Here is an 18,363-nt window from a genome sequence, read left to right as displayed (position 1 = left end):
TATGTACACTTCTTTTTTTCCTTTTAGTAAGCTAGATACTGGCTTCAGACTTTGTGGAACTGGAGGGAAAATAACCCACTCAAAACTATTCTAGAAATCATCTTTTGGCAGAATAACAGGTATCCAAGTTAAAAACAGGAGGGTCATTTTGTTGGTGTTTTCCAAAATTTAACTCATTTCTTGTTCCCCTTCTACATCAACCTCAGTCACCACTCCTGAGTGGAGATGGGCAGAGGCTCTGGCCCCTGCGCCTCCGGCTTCTCAGCAGCTGCTTTCTTATTGCTGCAGCAAGGCTTGAATAGATGTGTGTCGATGAGGACTTCCCCAAAACGGCCTTTATAGATAATGCCACAGCATATTTTCTGTCTAAAAGAAAAACATGGAGGGACAACAAAATATATTAAATAAGGCAGAAAAATAGGAATACAAAAAAAGGAAAAATCTACTCATCATTATAACTAGTACAGCATGATCAAAGGTTCTACTTCCACAATCTCATCACATTCCTAATGAACGGGCTCCTAGAGTGACCACAATTTGCTAGGTAATGGGAATTACCCAGGCGCCTTAAACCCCACACTGGAATCTTATCAAATATTAAGGGGGAAGAAGGCAATCTGAGAGACAGCAGTCAGTTTCAGAGGCTGCTCCTAAAGTTATAAACGGTTTCCTCCAAAAATCACCAAGTCTTAAAGAAAACAGCCACCGTAAACAGGCTGATACAGCTGGTGGTTTTATTTTAATACTGAGCAGACAAAAAATATATACACATATTATCAAATATACATAAAGGCATACAAAAATGACAACACAACAAATCATCCATGGATCACACACTCTAAAAAAAACTATTATTTCCTATGAAGTCCCCCGTATGCCCCTCTCCAATCCCACTCCACCCAATCTCATTCTCTCCTCCTTAATTTCAGGTTTATCACTCTGTTTTTTCTTTATATACAACGTTTGCATCTCTAAACATATTGCTTGTTATCTCATATATATAACATATAAAATAAGAAATATATAGAAATGCATATATATGGAATCACACTGTACGCTACAATTTTTTTGCTCAGCAGTGACTGAGGTTCATACATATTGTTAGAGCTTTATTTCATTTTAACTTATGTACGGTATCCCACCATGTGAATATACCACAATTTACCCACTCTCCTTCTGATGGGACAATTTTTGCTATTACAAACATGCTGTACATACTGGTGCACAGGTCTGAAGGTGTTTTCCTAGGTTACGTTGCTGGGCTATAGGAATGGGAACGTGTTCAACTTTACTCAAAAATGCAAATTATTTATCAATGTGGTTCCCTTCTATTCCTATTTTGCTAAAGGTTTTATTTTAAACCTTGAAACAAAGTTCAAATTTATCAAACATCTTCAATATACCACTAATACAATAAGCATTTTCTCCCTCAAGAAACTGTCAAATTATATTAGTTGGCTTTCTAATGCTTCAAACAATCTCACATCCCTAGAATAAATCTAATCTAGTTATGATATATTGTTTATAACATATCAAAGTTATGTTAGCCTCATAGAATGCTTGGAGCCTATGCCCTCTTTTATCCATAATCTGGAAAAGCCAGTGCAAGATTAGAATCATTTGTTTCTGGAATGTTTGGTAGAATTTGTCTATCTAGGCCTGGGATTTTTTGAGGGAAGACTTCTGACCACTGAATCCATTCCTTTATTATGAGACAATTCAGGTTTTCTACTTTTTCCTGAGACAGTTTTGGTGAAGTGTCTTTTTCTACTAATGTATCCACTTCACCTATATGTTCAAATTTATTGTCATGAAGCTGTTTCTAATATCCTATTGTCTTCTAAACTTCTGTTTTTTCTATAGCTGAATCTCCCTTTTCTTATCCAAGATGCTTATGGGTACCATCTCTTTTTCTTGACCTGCTTTATGTCTAGTAACTTTTTTGGTTATGTTTTTCAAGAACCAACTCTTAGTTTTACTGATACTATCCATTCATATTGATTTTCTACTCCATCTATTTCTACTCCTATCTTTAGGATTTCCTTGCTTTTATTTTTTTTTATATTGAGCTTCATTAATCTTTAACTTGGATACACGTAACTTCATTTATTTTAAATCTTTCTTTTGTAAGAAGCATTAAAGGCAACTTTTTTTCTACCTCTTTAACTTCATACCACATGTTTTGATTTGTGGTATTTTTGGGTTTTTTTTAGTTATAAGGATTTTCTAATTTATACTTTCTTCTTGAACCCATGGTTTCTTAATTTACAAATATATGGAGGTTTTCATCATTTTATTTTGCTAGATTGATTGACTGATTTATGGATGCGTTGGGTCTTCATTGCTGCATGCAGGCTTTCTCTAGTTGCAGCGAACAGGGGCTGCTCTTCGTTGCGGCACGCAGGCTTCTCATTGCGGTGGCTTCTCTTGTTGCGGAGCACGGGCTCTAGGCAGACAGGCTTCAGTAGTTGTGGCTTGTGGGCTCAGTAGTTGTGGTGCACAGGCTAACTTGCTCCACAGCACGTGGGATCTTCCTAGACCAGGGATCGAACCCATGTCCCCTGCATTGGCAGGCGGACTCTTAACCACTATGCCACCAGGGAAGTCCTGCTAGGTATATTTTAAAACTCTCCATCCTTCCCTTCTTCTCTGGAGGTTTTACATTCTTATTTTTATTCTTTTAGTGGTTATACAGTTAATTAATTGAACTCTAAAGTTATTCAATACATTTACTGTCAACAATACAAAGATATTAGGACATTTTAACTCCCATCACGTCTATTACTTTGACTTCTATGTTACTGTTGTCATTTAATTCTTTTTTTTTAAATTCCCATCTATTATCATTTTAAGCCTTCAGTGTTTGTTTAAATTTACCTATAGGCAAAAAAAAATTTACCTATAGGCAACAAATATTTATTTATCCTTCTCAGAATTTCAATCTTGGATCTCTTCTTTCTGCCTATAGAATTTTTGTTGAGTCAGTTTGGCAGCAAACTCTCAATTTTCTTTTTCTAGTCAAAAAGTCCTATGCCCTCATGTACGAAAGATATTTCTGCTACATATATATAATTTTAAGTTGAGAGCTATTATCTCTTGGGCCATTGAAGGTATTAATCTATTGTTTTATGGCTTCCGTTGTTCATGCTGAGAATTCAGCTTGTAGGTTTGCTGTTCCTTTGAAAATAATGTCTTTATTCTCTCACTACTTAAAATCTGTTTTGCCTCCCATGTTCCATAGTTTCCCTATGATGTATCTATGGGTGAATCTTCTTCACCCATAAGATAATTGCTTATTACCTTGCTTTTCACTTGTTAGTCTCCCCAAATCTGTGAACTAGAAAATCCTTAACCACTTTCTCTTTAAATATTCTCTCTTTCTTAGTCTATTATCTCTTTTTTGACTTTGAGGTCCCTCATTCACTCAGCATTTGGCCTCTGATTATTCCTTATTAACTTGTCTACTTGTTGATGCCAATTTTAAAGACATAAAAAATATATATACTTCTAGCCCTTTTACTTGTTTTCAGTGGGAGAGTTGGTCAGAATGAATACCTAGTATACTCCATCATAGGAAATTTAGATTTCTTAACATGATTTCTACTTTAAATCAATTTTAATAGAAAAAACACACAAAATCCACACTCTCAGCTCCATTCTTGCCTAATCCACCTCCAAACACATACGCTACCAGCTGTGTGCCAAATGCCACTTAATTGCTAAGGAAGTGGGAAACCATTGCCTATAATTAAGAAGGTTTGCTGGTTAGAGAGATATTTTCTGTTGCTTTTACCTTTTCCAGTATGTGAGATCTAAAAAGGAAAACACTGGCGTTCTGTTAGAGCCAGAAGCCATCTCTGTATCTGAGCCATCATCTGACTGGTTACTATAACAAGGAGATTGAGCTGGAGAGGCACTTGAGGTGGTACTGTGAGCATCAGAATCTGAAATAAAGTGAAAGCAAATTATAATTTCACTATATGCAGCTGCAACTAAGCCTCAGCATAAAACACAGTGAATAAGATAGTAAAAAAAAAGAAAAAGTTTATTTTCTATGCACTACTGACATTTGTACTAAAGTGTATCTAAAAGAAAATGAGCTTCCAATAAGATGAAGAGCTGACACACTTTTCTCTATTCTCCTGCTAATAAGTACAACTAAAAATAGATATGGACACAACACATAAAACAAAACTAAACACTCTGAAAGTCGGCAACAGCTAGTGAGCTCAAGACTTAAGGAAGGAAGCGGGGGTGAGCTCCCTAGCTTTTATGGGTTTTCTTTTTGTCTCCTAAATCCCAGTCTTGCAAGCTGAAGAAGCCAACAACTCAGAAATGCCAATGGGTGCAGATACAGACACACACACACACACACAGAGCCAACAGAAGCCTGCCCTCTCTAGCCAAAGGACCAGGAAAGGGGCAGCTTAGCGAGAGGAATCCTTTCAGAGACAATAACACCCCCCCCCCTTATTTTTTTGCCGTACGCGGGCCTCTCACTGTTGTGGCCTCTCCTGTTGCGAAGCACAGGCTCCAGACACACAGGCTCAGCGGCCATGGCTCACGGGCCCAGCTGCTCCGCGGCATGTGGGATCTTCCTGAACCGGGGCACGAACCCGTGTCCCCAGCATCGGCAGGCGGACTCTCAACCACTGCGCCACCAGGGAAGCCCAACAATAACCCCTTTACTCCAGCCAAACACCACAGAAAAAAAAAGGATCCCCACCCCCACCCACTGGAGCAAAGGCCAAGTGGGGAGCCTAGGTTTCCATCCTCCCAAGACTGTTAGGAGGCCCCCCAATACCTCCACCAGGGTGATGTCAGTGGAAGCCCTCTGAAGAGTCGGGGCCTTCACTGTGGCCCACCGGGAACAGGAGCACCCTCACCACGTGGGAGCCTGAATTCCCAGCCCACCCCCACCCAGCCGCAGTCAGGAGCTCCTCCTCCCTCAGATACCAAAGGAGGCTGGAAAGGAGGTTAAAAGTCAGGGGGAACCTGACTTTCAACACCACTTGGCAGTAACAAGGTGGTGCCCCCCCCCCATTTCCCCTTCTGGAAAAAAAAAAGCCAGTTAAAACAGAAGTAATAAAACTCCAAGTCTCACAACACAATTTTAAAATGTCTACGTTTCAATAAAAAATCGTTATCATATCCAGAACCAGGAAGATCTCAAATTGAATGAAAAGTCAAGCATCTATTAAACACCAAGATGACAGAGACGTTAGCATGATCTGACAAAGATTTTAAAGCAGCTATGACAAAAATGCTTCAATAAGCCATTATGAACAAGTTTGAAATAAATGAAAACATAGCCTCAGCAAGTAGGCCTCAGTTTAAAAAAGCAGCTATAAAGAACCAAGGAACTGAAATCCGAACTGAAAAAATACAATAAGTGAAATAAAAAGCTGAGTAGACAGGCTCAACAGCAGAATGGAGGGGAAAGAGGAAACAATCAGTGAACTGGAAGAAAGAACAACAGAAATCACCCAACCTGTACAATACAAAGAAAACAAATGAAAGAGCCTTAGAGACCTGTGGAACTACAACAGAAAACATACATTCATGTGACTGCAGTCCAGGAAGAAGAGGAGAAAGAGGGCGGAGGTGAAAAACTACTCATATAACGGCTGAAAACGTGCCAAACTTGGCAAGAGACATAAACCTATAGATACAAGAAGCTGAGCAAACCCCAAACAGGATATACCCAAAGAAATCAATGCCAAGACACATTATAATTAAACTTCTGAACACTAAAGAAAAAGAAAAAAATCTTGAAAGCATCCAAAGAAAAATGATACCTTACCCATAAAGGGAAAACAATAGATCCTGACTTAATAAGGAGTAAAGGCAATTCATCAGATACAAGCTAAACATGATTTAGTGTTTTTGCCCTCAGAAAACTTCATATAAATTTACAAGCCAGAAAATAAATCTTTTGGTTGATAGTCACTGAGCTATAAAGCTATCATACTGCTATTCTCAGCAACAGCAACATCAGACAGGGGTTGAGCCTACCACACATCTTACCTTTGGCTAAAGACTCACCACCCGCCCCCCAGGATAGGTGGATAGAATAATCCTCCAATTCACAGAACTAATCAAATATTTATTAAGTATCCACTAGACATCAAACCCTGTGTCATATCCTACATGGGAAGAAACAGACTAAAGAAAACTTTTTTGAATAGCGCTCACAAGCATTTTCTATTAACAAAAGTTTATATACAATAGCATAAAATTAAGTATCTAAAACAAAGAAGGCACCAATTGATGTTTTTAATATGTTCATTTACTTCCAATATATGACTAGCTTAACTTCATGAAAAAACAACCAAACAAAATTCTCAAGAGTAGCAGACTTTACATAAAAAAGAATGAAATAATGCCATGTGCAACAAGATGGATGCAACTAGAGATTATCATACTAAGTGAAGTAAATCAGAAAGAGAAAGACAAATACCATATGAAATCACTTATATGTGGAATCTAAAATATGACACAAATGAACCTATCTATGAAACAGAAACAGAATCACGGACATAGAGAATAGACTGGTTGTTGCCAAGGGGGATGGGGCTGAGGGAGAGAGGAAGTAGGAGGGTGGGGTTAGCAGCTGTAAGCTTTAACATATAGAATGGATAAACAACAAGGTCCTACTGTATAGCACAGAGGACTATATTCAATATCCTATGATAAACCATAATGGAAAAGAATATTAAAAAAAGAATGTAAAAAAATAAATGAAAAAAAAGGAGTAGCAGGCTTTAAAGGAATAAGTCTACAGGGATATTTAAAAGACTTCCCTGGGACTTCCCTGGTGGTCCAGTGAGTAAGACTCCACGCTCCCAATGCAAGGAGCCCAGGTTCGATCCCTGGTTGGGGAACTAGATCCTGCGTGCGTGCCACAACTAAGAAGTCCACATATCGCAACTGAGAAGCCTGCATGCCACAAATAAGAGTCCGCGTGCTGCAACTAAGAAGTCGTCCACATACCGCAACTAAGAAGTCCGCACGCTGCAATTAAAGATCCCACACGTCGCAACCAAGACCCAGTGCAAACTAACTAACTAACTAAATAAACAGCACATACACTGCTAGGGTGTGTGTTTAGAAAAAAAAACAAAAGACTTCCCTAATAATTAACAGCAATAGCAGTCATCTCTATGCTGCTCTAGTGATAGTCATCACTATCCTAGGAAGTATTTAATATCTATGAACCATTTGAAATTGCAGTTAGTGGACCATGTCTACCTATAAAAATGGCAATTTTATATGGTTCAATCTAACACCTGGGACACTAGGATACAATTATATATAGAATCGCAGTTAGGGAAAAAAAAACTCTCTTCTAGAATGTAAATCAGGAAATTCTTCAAAGAACTGAAATTTTTGAAGTCTTAAACATTAGGTAGGTAGGATTTGGAAAGGCACAAAAGACTAGTTAGATAGCTTGGGGTAGGTGGGGATGATGAGTAAAATTGGAAGCAGAATACACTAGGCACACGAAGGGAACTGACCCTTTCCCTAAAATGGTACATCCAAAGACTTGCTAGGGGTTTTCCATTTTATTCTACAGCAACCAGAATCATTGCAGGTTTTAGGAAGAAGAATGACAAAAAGAATGGCTAACATTTATATGGGAATTTATTTCGCTTTGTTTTGTTTTACAAAACCCCTTTTACTTAATTATCCTCACTTCTCTGATTAGGAAATTGTGATTAAATGTTAAGCAACACCAGGGTCACATATTTGTTCAAGAACTGTAACTCAAATCCAGATCTTCAAGCCCTAAGTCCAATGCCTTTCCAGTACACCACAAAGGAAAGAATGTCCCAGGAAGAGGAATACAGGGCAGGTACATGCAAGATGCATGGAAGCAAATATATAACCAGAGACAGGGAAACCATTTAGTGGGTGATGTATAAAAATTCAAATTATCTCAAAACTGTTATGGTGCACACAGCTGCTAGCAATTCACAATGCACCTGGGAAAATCATGTTTCACTCTGAGTTTCCAAAATCCAGTTATTTTCAGTTTCCAACCCCTCCACAGCACAGCTTTATCACAAAAATCTAAAATTACACTGGACATATTCCCTTAGGTAAGGCAAAAGTTAGTCAGATGTCACTTTCCCTATAATTAAAGGGAGACGCTAAGAAAATACAACGAATATCAATTTCTCTACCCCTCAAGTTATAGAAGAAAATTACTATTTTCTAAATGTTCACTAAAACATTTAAAGAGAATAAAGGGTAGAGTCAGTCTTTCTTCCCCTCTTGGTGATAGCTGGTTAAGAAACAAACATGTATAATTAAAATATACACATATTTGATGTTGCCTAAATATTTTACTATAAATGTATTAAAATATTTTAGCCAAAGATTAAATATATTAACAGAATAAGGACTGGTAACACCAACTTACCTGAGAGCAGAGTTAGTAGCAGATCTGGAAAGACTTTGGAGTCCTGTGGCATGAGTTACACTATCCCAGAGAGCAGAATGATATTGTAGAAACAGCACAGGGCTTTGAAATTAGACAAACCCCAGGTCAAATTCATCTCTACCACTTACTAAGTGACCTCGGGTCAAGGTGAAATCACTACTTTGTACTTCCTATCCTAATCTCTAAAATAGAAATCATTGGGATAATTATGTATGTAAAGTGCTTGGTACATATACCAAAATGCTCAAGAGATGATAGTTCTCCTTCCTTCCTCTCATTCTATCTGATCAGTAACTTGCCTTTTTCCATTTTTCTAAAACAAGCACTGATTGATAAAACTTTGTCTGACAAGGTCCTACAAATTTTTTTTTTTAGCCGCACTGCACGGGATGCGGCATCTTAGTTCCCCAACCAGGGATGGAACTCGTGCCCCCTGCGGTGGAACCTCAGAGTCCTAACCACTGGACTGCCAGGAAATTCCCCAGTTTTTGTTTTTTTTAAATCCTGAAAATTCCAATACAGGTCCACCTACAATTCTGAAAAGGTTCTCAAAACAAAAGTTTATTCCTAACCCTTTTGGTCACAAAATCTGGCCTGACCTGGACTATAATTAGGTAAGCAAACCTGACTAGCTTATTTACAGTTGTTTATTCCACCTATATGAATATGCCTACATTTTTCCCACAGAAACACTAATGTGTTTGATTCAATAGTGCTGCCTCAGACCCCGCTGGGTGTAATAAATAACATAATAACATTATATGCAGTGGATTTCCTTTTCAAAATCTGAAATCTAGGGCTTCCCTAGTGGCGCAGTGGTTGAGAGTCCGCCTGCCGATGCAGGGGACACAGGCTCGTGCCCCGGTCTGGGAAGATCCCACATGCCGCGGAGCGGCTATGCCCGTGAGCCATGGCCGCTGAGCCTGCGCATCTGGAGCCTGTGCTCCGCAACGGGCGAGGCCACAGCAGTGAGAGGTCCGTGTACCGCAAAAAAAAAAAAAAAAAAAATCTGAAATCTAAATTCCTAAATACAGAAGTACCACAAAAGGTCCCCTGCCCCCAATGACTTCCAATAAAAGTAGACAAGCTTAATATTAATTTATCATTCCTTTCCCATCCTCTCACCCCACACAACACACCAAGCCCCCTTAAACCTAAAGGTCTTGAGGCTGGCTTTTACTGCAATATCTGAGTTATGATTTCCAAAATTACGCTCCAGAGAACCTGGGCTTTAGTCTCAGATTGTCCACTAATTATTTATATACCTTTCTGCATATCTCCAGGCCTCAAACTCCTTAAGAATAAAAATCAAGTAAACAAACTTGAAAAGTTCATCCTCTAGAAAATTAAGATGTCAATAAAGAGATCAGAATGGTCTGTGTTCTTAGCACAATCTGAAGAAGTGGCTGGTGAAAGTACTTTTAAGACACCAAAATCAAAGATAAAGTTCAAAGATTTCATAGAAATAAAATATCTCTCCCAAGTCAACATTGCCTCCCACTCTTTTTTTAAAAAGCAATAAAAGAAAATATGGTCCATACATGCCATGTGCCACCCCAGACAAAAATAAAAACAACTATTCTTAAATCCTCATGTTTCAATATCAAACTTACTGTGACGTTTAAATTCCTTCTGCAGTTTACTGATCTGGTTGCTTTTTATCCTGTTTCCAGATAGAGTTTTCACTTTCTTTGGTTTCAGGGTAGTCTTTAGACTGGGTCCTGCCCTTGCATCTACCACCTGGAAGAAAATACTGAATATTTAATACCATTTTAAAAATGACACCTCTGTATTCCCTTGGTTCAAATGAATGCTTATTTGAAGGAGCTAAATTTGAATTTCCTACTCAGTGTTTGAGAGCTCATGTGCACTTTTAATCATCACATGGTATTAAAGAATAATTTATCTAGTGGTTTTTTTCCTTTGAAGTAAGTAATAGCAGGAGTCTGCTGGGCAAAAAATTTACATAGATTTTATACATGGTGAAAATGACCCAAGTAGGTTAAGAAAAACCAAACCTAACAACAATTAACATTTCTATAGGATGATGTTCCGCAGTTTTCATATACTTTTGATTTTAACTTCACCACAAAGCAGTAAGCAGTAATTTGTTACTCCAGTTTTAGGGTAAAGAAAAACAAGAGATATTCAACTATGTATTTTGCCTTATTTCACTAAGCTAGTAAATGGGCAAGGGTGGGTGGGGAAGGGGCCCAGACGCAAATCAGGGTTTTCAGACCTATGCTTTATGCTCTTTTTACTACACACCCTTAATCCCTGAGGTCAGCCACGTGAGGGCAAAGGCATGTTCTTCCACAGCCTAGCGTGGCCACTGGTCTAGCCCCATATGGTCTCATTTCTCATGCCTTCAGTCACATTGGCTATTTGCAGATTTCTACCCTTATGTAAAAGGTTGACATCACCTTCAAAATCACAATTTGGATCTTCTCCAGGTAAGCTATTAATTAAAGAAAAACTCACATTTTTGTAGGTTAACAGACCCACAGAAACCTATTATAATAATGAAATACTGTCACCAAAGGACAGTGTAAGAAAAAAGGTAAAAAACAAATATTTTTTGCCCGCTTAAAAACAAACATTTAAAAAAAAAAAAAAAAAACATTTTGTATAAATGTCATAAATCTTCTGAAAGCTAGCATACAGAAAAATTAAATAAGACCTAACAGTGTCGTTCTGGTTATTGAAAATATTTTCTAAAGAATTCTAGTGACGTTATAAAGTGAAATGCAAATAGAAAACACATTTATATTCCAGTTTGATCTCAACTAGATTTAATATAGAGAATAACAATAGCTTCTACGTGAGTGATTACTATGTTATACTTTATATACATCATCTCATTCAGTTCTTACAACAGTTCTGTGAGATAGCTATTATCTTTGCACTTTATAAGTAAATGTCACTTGCCCAAAGTTCACAACTAGTACGTGGTAAAGGCAGGCTTTAAATCCAGTTCTGATTATAAACCAATGTGCTCATTAGTACCAACATGAATTAGGACATACATAATCCTAGGAGATGAAAAAAAAGGATCCATGTCTAATTAACTCTAGGAATTTCTGGGTTAAACCTAAAAATATGTGAAATGTACACTGTGGATCTCCAAAAATGGGTATATTTGATACAACCTTAGAGAAATGCCATACCAAGCTATTTTGCTCCCCAAAATGCCAAAATGTTAAGTGATTATATCTGAGCAGCAACTAGTGCTTTTCTTTATTCTTTTCAGACTTTTCTACCCTAGGAACATATTATTTCCTAAATTAGGGGGAAAAACTAATGTTATTTTAACTATAACAGAGGTATAATTGAGGAAGACAAAAGATGAGCTCACATGATTCCAGTTTTTTTTTGATCCTGCTGGCAATTTCTTCCATCTTTTCACAAGCAGGACACAGGCATTACAGATGTCTCCTGAACGAGTCTCATGTAACCTGATAAGAAAACAATCAAACCTTTATTAGTCTCCTTTACATTAAAGAACTCATGCAAGTACATTTCTTTTAGAAAAAACACTATTTATAGTTTATAGCTGTTATTTCTAATTGTCTGGAGTGATCCAGTTCCATTGTTTCTGTAGAATATTTCAGAAATATAATTAACTTCTAGATCCAATGAATCAATTCCATGTGCTACAATTTGGTCATTTTAAAATAAAGAATGTTTTTTAAAACAATAGCAAAATTTAAGACCTAGAGAAGATCCTGGTCACCATGGTTTTAAACAATGCTGTCCAATTAATCTTTCTTGAAATGTGTAGATACTTCATAAGCAATAAAACACGACCCTTTAAGTAAAATAATGTGCCGTGATATTCTAGTTTCACAACAAACAAAACCAGAGGGGCGCTGTAATTTCTTTTTTAATGAATATATCTGCATGGGGGCAAGAAATCTATAGTTACCAAGCTATTTTTTAACTGTCTCTCTGAGGAATTTTTCATTTACTACACTTTTCCTGTATTATAAATACACAGAAAAATACTAATAACATTGATTATATATACAATTGGAAATAAAGACATTAGGAGAAAAATGTAATTTCAAAAGGCAAGGTTGGTTAGTGGAGACTCTGACAACCTTCAAAATTAAGTACAAAAAAAAAAAAAAAAAAAAATTAAGTACAAAGTCTAGGATTAACAATAAATAATCCACAAAATGTTTTGATAAGAAAGAACAGTGGTGAAATTAATTTCTAACATGGGAAATGGCTCAACATTAAGTATTTTATTTCATCCAAGTATTTGTTGGAAAGTAATTTTCATTTTATTAAGCAGAGGTTTATTGTCAAAAGATAAATAAAGAACGAAATTATAAAATAAAAGCTAACATAGCCTGACAGGTTTCAGGGCAGTACATTAAGTCCTGCTAGTATCCTCAGCAGACTGGGTTAAAATATATTTCTATAATTTAGAAAAACAATACAAAGGACAGAAAACTAGTGGAGGACAATTACTGTAAGAGAGAATAAGGGTAATTTTTAAAAAAAAATCTCTTTGTACATCCTGAAGTTAACAAAAGGGTTTGTTTGATTATAACTTCTAAAGGGCTTCACAATTAATTTGGTAGTTCCTCATAATCTGGAAAAAGGAAGGCTGTCAGTACTGTTTGATTTAAGAGCAAGTGCCTTGAAATAACCTAGATTAGAATATGAGTGATTTTAATTATTAGCACACTGTTCCAATCCCTTTGCTTAGAAATACTTCTGTATACTGTGATCTTTTTCACTCCAAAAATGGTACAAACATCACATGATCTTACCCAAAACAGCTCTGGAAGTCCTTTTCATAGCGTTTACTGTCAGTGAATCGAGAACTGGAGGATTTAGCTCTGCAAATACAGCAGCCCTCTATACTTCGGTACATCTTTGGCTTGTGAAAACCAAACATCTTTTCTTCTGGGCAATAGTCTGTAAAGCCAAGGGAATTGATGACACAGCTTTGTTGAGGGCTATAACAAGAAACCATTAAAAGCGAACTCTCTGCTCCACCCTACCCCCAGCAATGCGGTATTACATGACCGAGAGAGGAGGGCACTGGTGAAAACCTCTTGGATCCACCTCAATTCTAGGCACACGAGCATAGCAAGTGTCTAAAACACACAAAGTAGCTCAGGTATTTAACAAGGCTTCTACTACCTCCTTCTCCCCTCCTGGCAAACACTCATTCTAAAATTGCAGGAAGGGTACTTCCCTGGTGGTGCAGTGGTTAAGGGTCCACCTGCCAATGCGGGGGACACCGGTTCGATCCCTGGTCGGGGAGGATCCCACATGCTGCGGGGCAGCTGGGCCCGTGTGCCACAACTACTGAGGCTGCGCTCTAGAGCCCACAAGCCACAACTACCGAAGCCCACACGTCTGGAGCCCGTGCTCCACGGCGGGAGGGGTCACCGCAATGAGAAGCCCACACGCCACAACGAGGAGTAGCCCCCACTCGCCGCAACTGGAGAGAGCCCGCACTCAGCAGACAAGACCCAACGCAGCCAAAAAAGGATAAATAAATAAATTAATTAATTTTTTAAAATAAATAAAATAAAATTGCAGGAAGGAGGCATTTTCTAAAATTCAAGATTTTAAGTAGAGAATACAACAAACTCTCCCCACAATCCTGTGAAATAATGGAACCATACACAATGGAGGACACATCCTAAAATTTAAGCTAAGGCACCCCCTTTTATTTTGCATCTCTGCATTAATGTGATTCCCCCCTCTTGGAAAGTGTTGAGCATTTACTACAGGACCACTATTTGATACTAAGCACAAAAGTAGCTCAATATGCATCAACCTACACTACATTGCCCTATGGGAAGTCAGAGGGGATTTCTTCTGTGATAAATGGGAAGTTCGAAGGCAAGTTGTCCCTGAATTGAAACTACTGAAAGGAGGACGTAAAATACACAAAAATCCAGGGTTATAATTTAAGAATAATAATTTTATAAATCATTAAGATAAATTAAGAATGAGCTCATGTTGCCTGCCCAGTGGTCTGCCCCTCACAGCTGTTACAGAGGTTTTTGAAGTTTTTCAATGAGGTGCTGTGCCTTAGAACAGTAATAGTGGGAGGCATATGTTCAAAAACGTAAACTGTGATTTCCATGATCAAAAAAAATCTCAACATCAAGCAAGGAAGGCAGATTCAGCTCCAGGGCCGGATGCAACAAAAATGTAGCTGGCAGTAAACATGTACCTTGTAAGTAATTTAGAATATCCAAACCAAGGACCAACTTCACCAGAACATCTGGACTAAGAGAGGTGATGAAAAGGTAATGAACAGAAACTAAACCCCAAGGGACAAATCCAGAGCAGGGTGTGTGTGTGTGTGTAAAGGTCCAAATACAAATTATCACAAAACCATCATATAATGCATCAAGAAGAGAAAATTATTAATACCAGCTAGATTTGTGCCCACAGTTTTAGGAGTTATAACTACAGAACACCACCCTTTTAAAAGTTCTCTTAGAAATACACTCAAATATACAAGTAAAACAAAAATTTTGGTGTTTTGTCTTTGGATGACCTCTTGCCTAACCTCATTCCATTCCATTTCTGGTTAGCCATACCAGAGCAAGTATATGAAAGTGATTCAGAAAAATAACCAAATATCCAGGATGTCATGTGTGTGTGTGTGTGTGTGTGAGATGCAGGGATTCTGAAATATAAACAAATGATTTATAACTTGTTTTTAAGAAAATATTTTATCAGCAAATAACTAAAGACTTAAGTCTTCCTTTTAAACAGGGGCCACTGTTCATTTAAGTGTTCTTTGATGTTTTTGTTGGTGAGGGAGGCAAGCAAAAAGGGAGGTGCAATGGGGCAGAAGGACACTGATGCATTTCAATAATTAAGCCTAAACTAACAGTTACTTTGATTTAAGAATTGTTAAAACAAGAAAATAAAATACTCCTAGTTGATTAAGTTAATTATTTTCATTAAATGAGATTTTTTTGAAAGGAAAAAAATGAGGAAGGTGCTCTGTATATAGTAGGAAAAGGCACAGACCTGTGAAATCAGGTAGATTTCTTTTTCCATCTAACAAACCCATATGATGAATGAAAAGAAAATTGCCTCCTGAAGAAAATGGCCATGTGCTGCTTTGGAAAAAACCACGTCAAATGACACAGGTTTATAGAAACTTATTAAAATAAGTACTCAGAAAGTAGAAGCTATTGCTTTAATTTGTATATTTCTGTTTTGAGGCAAAAATGTAACATAACTTTCTAGTCCTTACACCAACCTGTGGGCTCTCCAAACTCCCCCAACACCTTCCATTACCATCAAGGTCAAAAGTCCAGAGTTCCTCTTGCAGCCACCAGCTTCATCAATAGCTCTAGGAAACTTCAACCTCTCTTCTCAGCAAGGATAAAGGAAGTCAGCAAGAAAGGCCAGTTCATTCCATTAACACACAGACCAAATCCTATTACAACAGACAGACTCCTATCTCTACCCTCACAATCCCCTTCTCTCCACAAATAAACATGCCATCAAAACTATACAAAAATCAGATCATCTCCAATATATGAACTACCTTCACTGAGGCTGGATTTGACCAAGAAGCCAGAGCTTGTGCCAGTTATCATGGGGGCAAGCTGCTAAGAAATACTAGGGCTACCACTAGGTACTGAGGCTTTTCTTTTCATCAGCAGCTACTGTGAATCAACTGTTCATCTTCAGTATGATTTTTGTTGTTGTTGGGGATCTCCACAAAACTTACCCAATAGTACCAGTGAAACAATCCATTCTTCAGCTTGAGGATATTCTTCTTAGACATCAGAAAAAATATAATAGCCTGATGTCTTCTGATTGATAATCTTTTATGTAGTTCTGCAACCTTTCTTTCCTGACAAAATTCTTCTGCCTATACATCTGAGTGGGGTCTAAATCCTAGGGTTCATCCTCTTCCAAGCAGTGCTAAATGCAGTAAGGAGGCAGGCACTTGTCCTAATGCAGCACACAAGTAGCGCATGAGCCTTTTAACGGATGATTACTTAATAAACCTATTAAACCTTTTCTGAGCTTATTCCTTCACTTGAGAGGTACCTGGGAATGCAGCAAATACACAGGCGTTTCATTTTGGGCTCTGTTTACAGCAACCCAGTTAAGCAGTGGTTAGTGTTTAGCCATTTTGAGCTTTGGGGAGCTCAGAGATTAACTGAAAATATTTTCACAAAATCTACAGACCCACTAATGTTTTAAAAAACAAAAAACCTTACCTAATCTCTGGGAAAAAACTAAGGACACAAACTGGCTCTGAAACCAAGTTACTTTATATGTTTGAGAAGGTAGTGGGTGAGCATGGCACATTTGATTTTAAACTTGGAATTTCTGTTATCTCAACAAACCGGGTGGTTCTTTAGAATACTTCTTTCCTATAAAAATACTGAATCACTATGTTGTGAATCAACTTCAATTTTAAAAAAAGAGTATTTCTTTCCTAATCCCACATTTGTGCAATATTAAATGATCCCTCCAGAACAATCTATTTTATCTGTTCAAATTATTTGTGAGTTTTGCATCTATTCTTATAGGTGTCACATCATTCAGCAGTGTTTTAATAGAAGGAAGCTAATACCATCTGCTTCCTAATTGATGAATAGTTACAGATGAGAGTGTACTCCGTACAATCTCACCCTTAAGTATGTATTTGCAGAAGGCAGAAGAAAATTTACCTTTGAGATAAAGGCAAAAATCAGAAAGGAATAAAATGCTGATTAAAAACCGTCATTTGCCTTCTAAAATTAGATAGTAGTGATAGCTGCAAAACTCTAAATACACTAAAAGCCACTGAATTGTACACTTTAAAGAGTGAATTTTATGGTACATAAATTGTATCTCAATAAGCTTGTTTTTAAAAATAAAAACAGACTGGGTTGGGAATTCTCCTATTGTCTTTATTCATCTTTGTAACCTCAGCACCTAGAATAGTGCCAATCATGTGGTATGTACTCAATAAATGTGTTGATTAAACTTTTTTAAAAAGCTGTCATTTGTATAGCACTTCATGTTTTATAAAGCACTTTCATTGACATTAGTTCTTTATCTACTGTCAGCCAAAAAGCCACAAATTTTTTTCAATACTGTAACAGTTAAAGACAAATCAACCATGCTGAAATTACTGTTCTGTCCAATTTAATTCAATCTCCCCAAATTAAAAAGATTAAAGTTAATAGCTAAGTCAGCAAAAGCCATAAGAGAAATAACTATAATTACATGAACAAATAGCATACATAGACAACAATGTGAATTTTTTAAATGCAACAATCAATTCTAAACATTTGTTTTGATTGATTTACTGGGGTTTCTTCCACTTTAAAACTTCCAAAAAGTTGATCATAAAAATTCAGTGATCGGGCTTCCCTGGCGTCACAGTGGTTAAGAAGCCACCTGCCAATGCAGGGGACACGGGTTCGAGCCCTGGTCCGGGAAGATCCCACATGCCGTGGAGCAACTAAGCCGGTACACCACAGCTACTGAGCTTGCACTCTAGAACCCGTGAGCCACAACTATTGAGCCTGCGTGCTACAACTACTGAAGCCCACGTGCCACAACTACTGAAGCCCACACGCCTAGAGCCCGTGCTCCACAATAAGAGAAACCACCACAATGAGAAGCCCACGCACCACAACGAAGAGTAGGCCCCACTCGCCGCAACTAGAGAAAGCCCACGCGCAGCAACAAAGACCCAACGCAGCCAAAAATAAAATAAATAAATAAATTTACCTTTAAAAAGAATTCAATCATCAACTTAATGAAAGGATGGGAAATGCAACCTTAGTGTTGGACAAAGAAAGGGTGAAGTAACCACTGTTTATCAAGATACAAAAGAGCCAATTCTAATCTGATCTAATGAGATTATGAAGCCAAGGAGCAGGGATGATGTCTTACTACACTTAATTCGGCAC

At 37.6% G+C, this 18,363-nt stretch overlaps 1 protein-coding gene across 1 annotated transcript; it reads right to left on the bottom strand.

Annotated features, from left to right (window-relative positions):
- Positions 1 to 206: 206 nt before the first annotated feature.
- Positions 207 to 13,355, bottom strand: SINHCAF (SIN3-HDAC complex associated factor). Its single transcript, XM_065887823.1, has 5 exons — positions 13,228 to 13,355; positions 11,802 to 11,901; positions 10,060 to 10,186; positions 3,794 to 3,944; positions 207 to 366 (listed from the first exon to the last, which is right to left on the bottom strand). The coding sequence occupies exons 1-5, from the start codon at positions 13,353 to 13,355 to the stop codon at positions 207 to 209; spliced, it is 666 nt and encodes a 221-aa protein (XP_065743895.1).
- Between the last annotated feature and the right edge of the window lie 5,008 nt (positions 13,356 to 18,363).

Source organism: Phocoena phocoena, chromosome 11, assembly GCF_963924675.1.
Source record: "Phocoena phocoena chromosome 11, mPhoPho1.1, whole genome shotgun sequence".
Classification (NCBI taxonomy): domain Eukaryota; kingdom Metazoa; phylum Chordata; class Mammalia; order Artiodactyla; family Phocoenidae; genus Phocoena; species Phocoena phocoena.
The sequence above is the reverse complement of the archived record's forward strand: the minus strand, read 5'-3'. Positions and strand labels throughout refer to the sequence as shown.

What these genes read in the sequence shown, in the direction of transcription:
- SINHCAF (XM_065887823.1), bottom strand. Translation starts at nt 13,355, where the DNA reads ATGTTTGGTTTTCACAAGCCAAAGATGTACCGAAGTATAGAGGGCTGC. An exon ending in CAAAAAAAAACTGGAATCAT is followed by an intron (nt 10,187 to 11,801) that starts GTGAGCTCATCT and finishes ATTTTCTTCCAG; the next exon opens with GTGGTAGATGCAAGGGCAGG. An exon ending in GATCTCACATACTGGAAAAG is followed by an intron (nt 367 to 3,793) that starts GTAAAAGCAACA and finishes TTTTTCTTTTAG; the next exon opens with ACAGAAAATATGCTGTGGCA.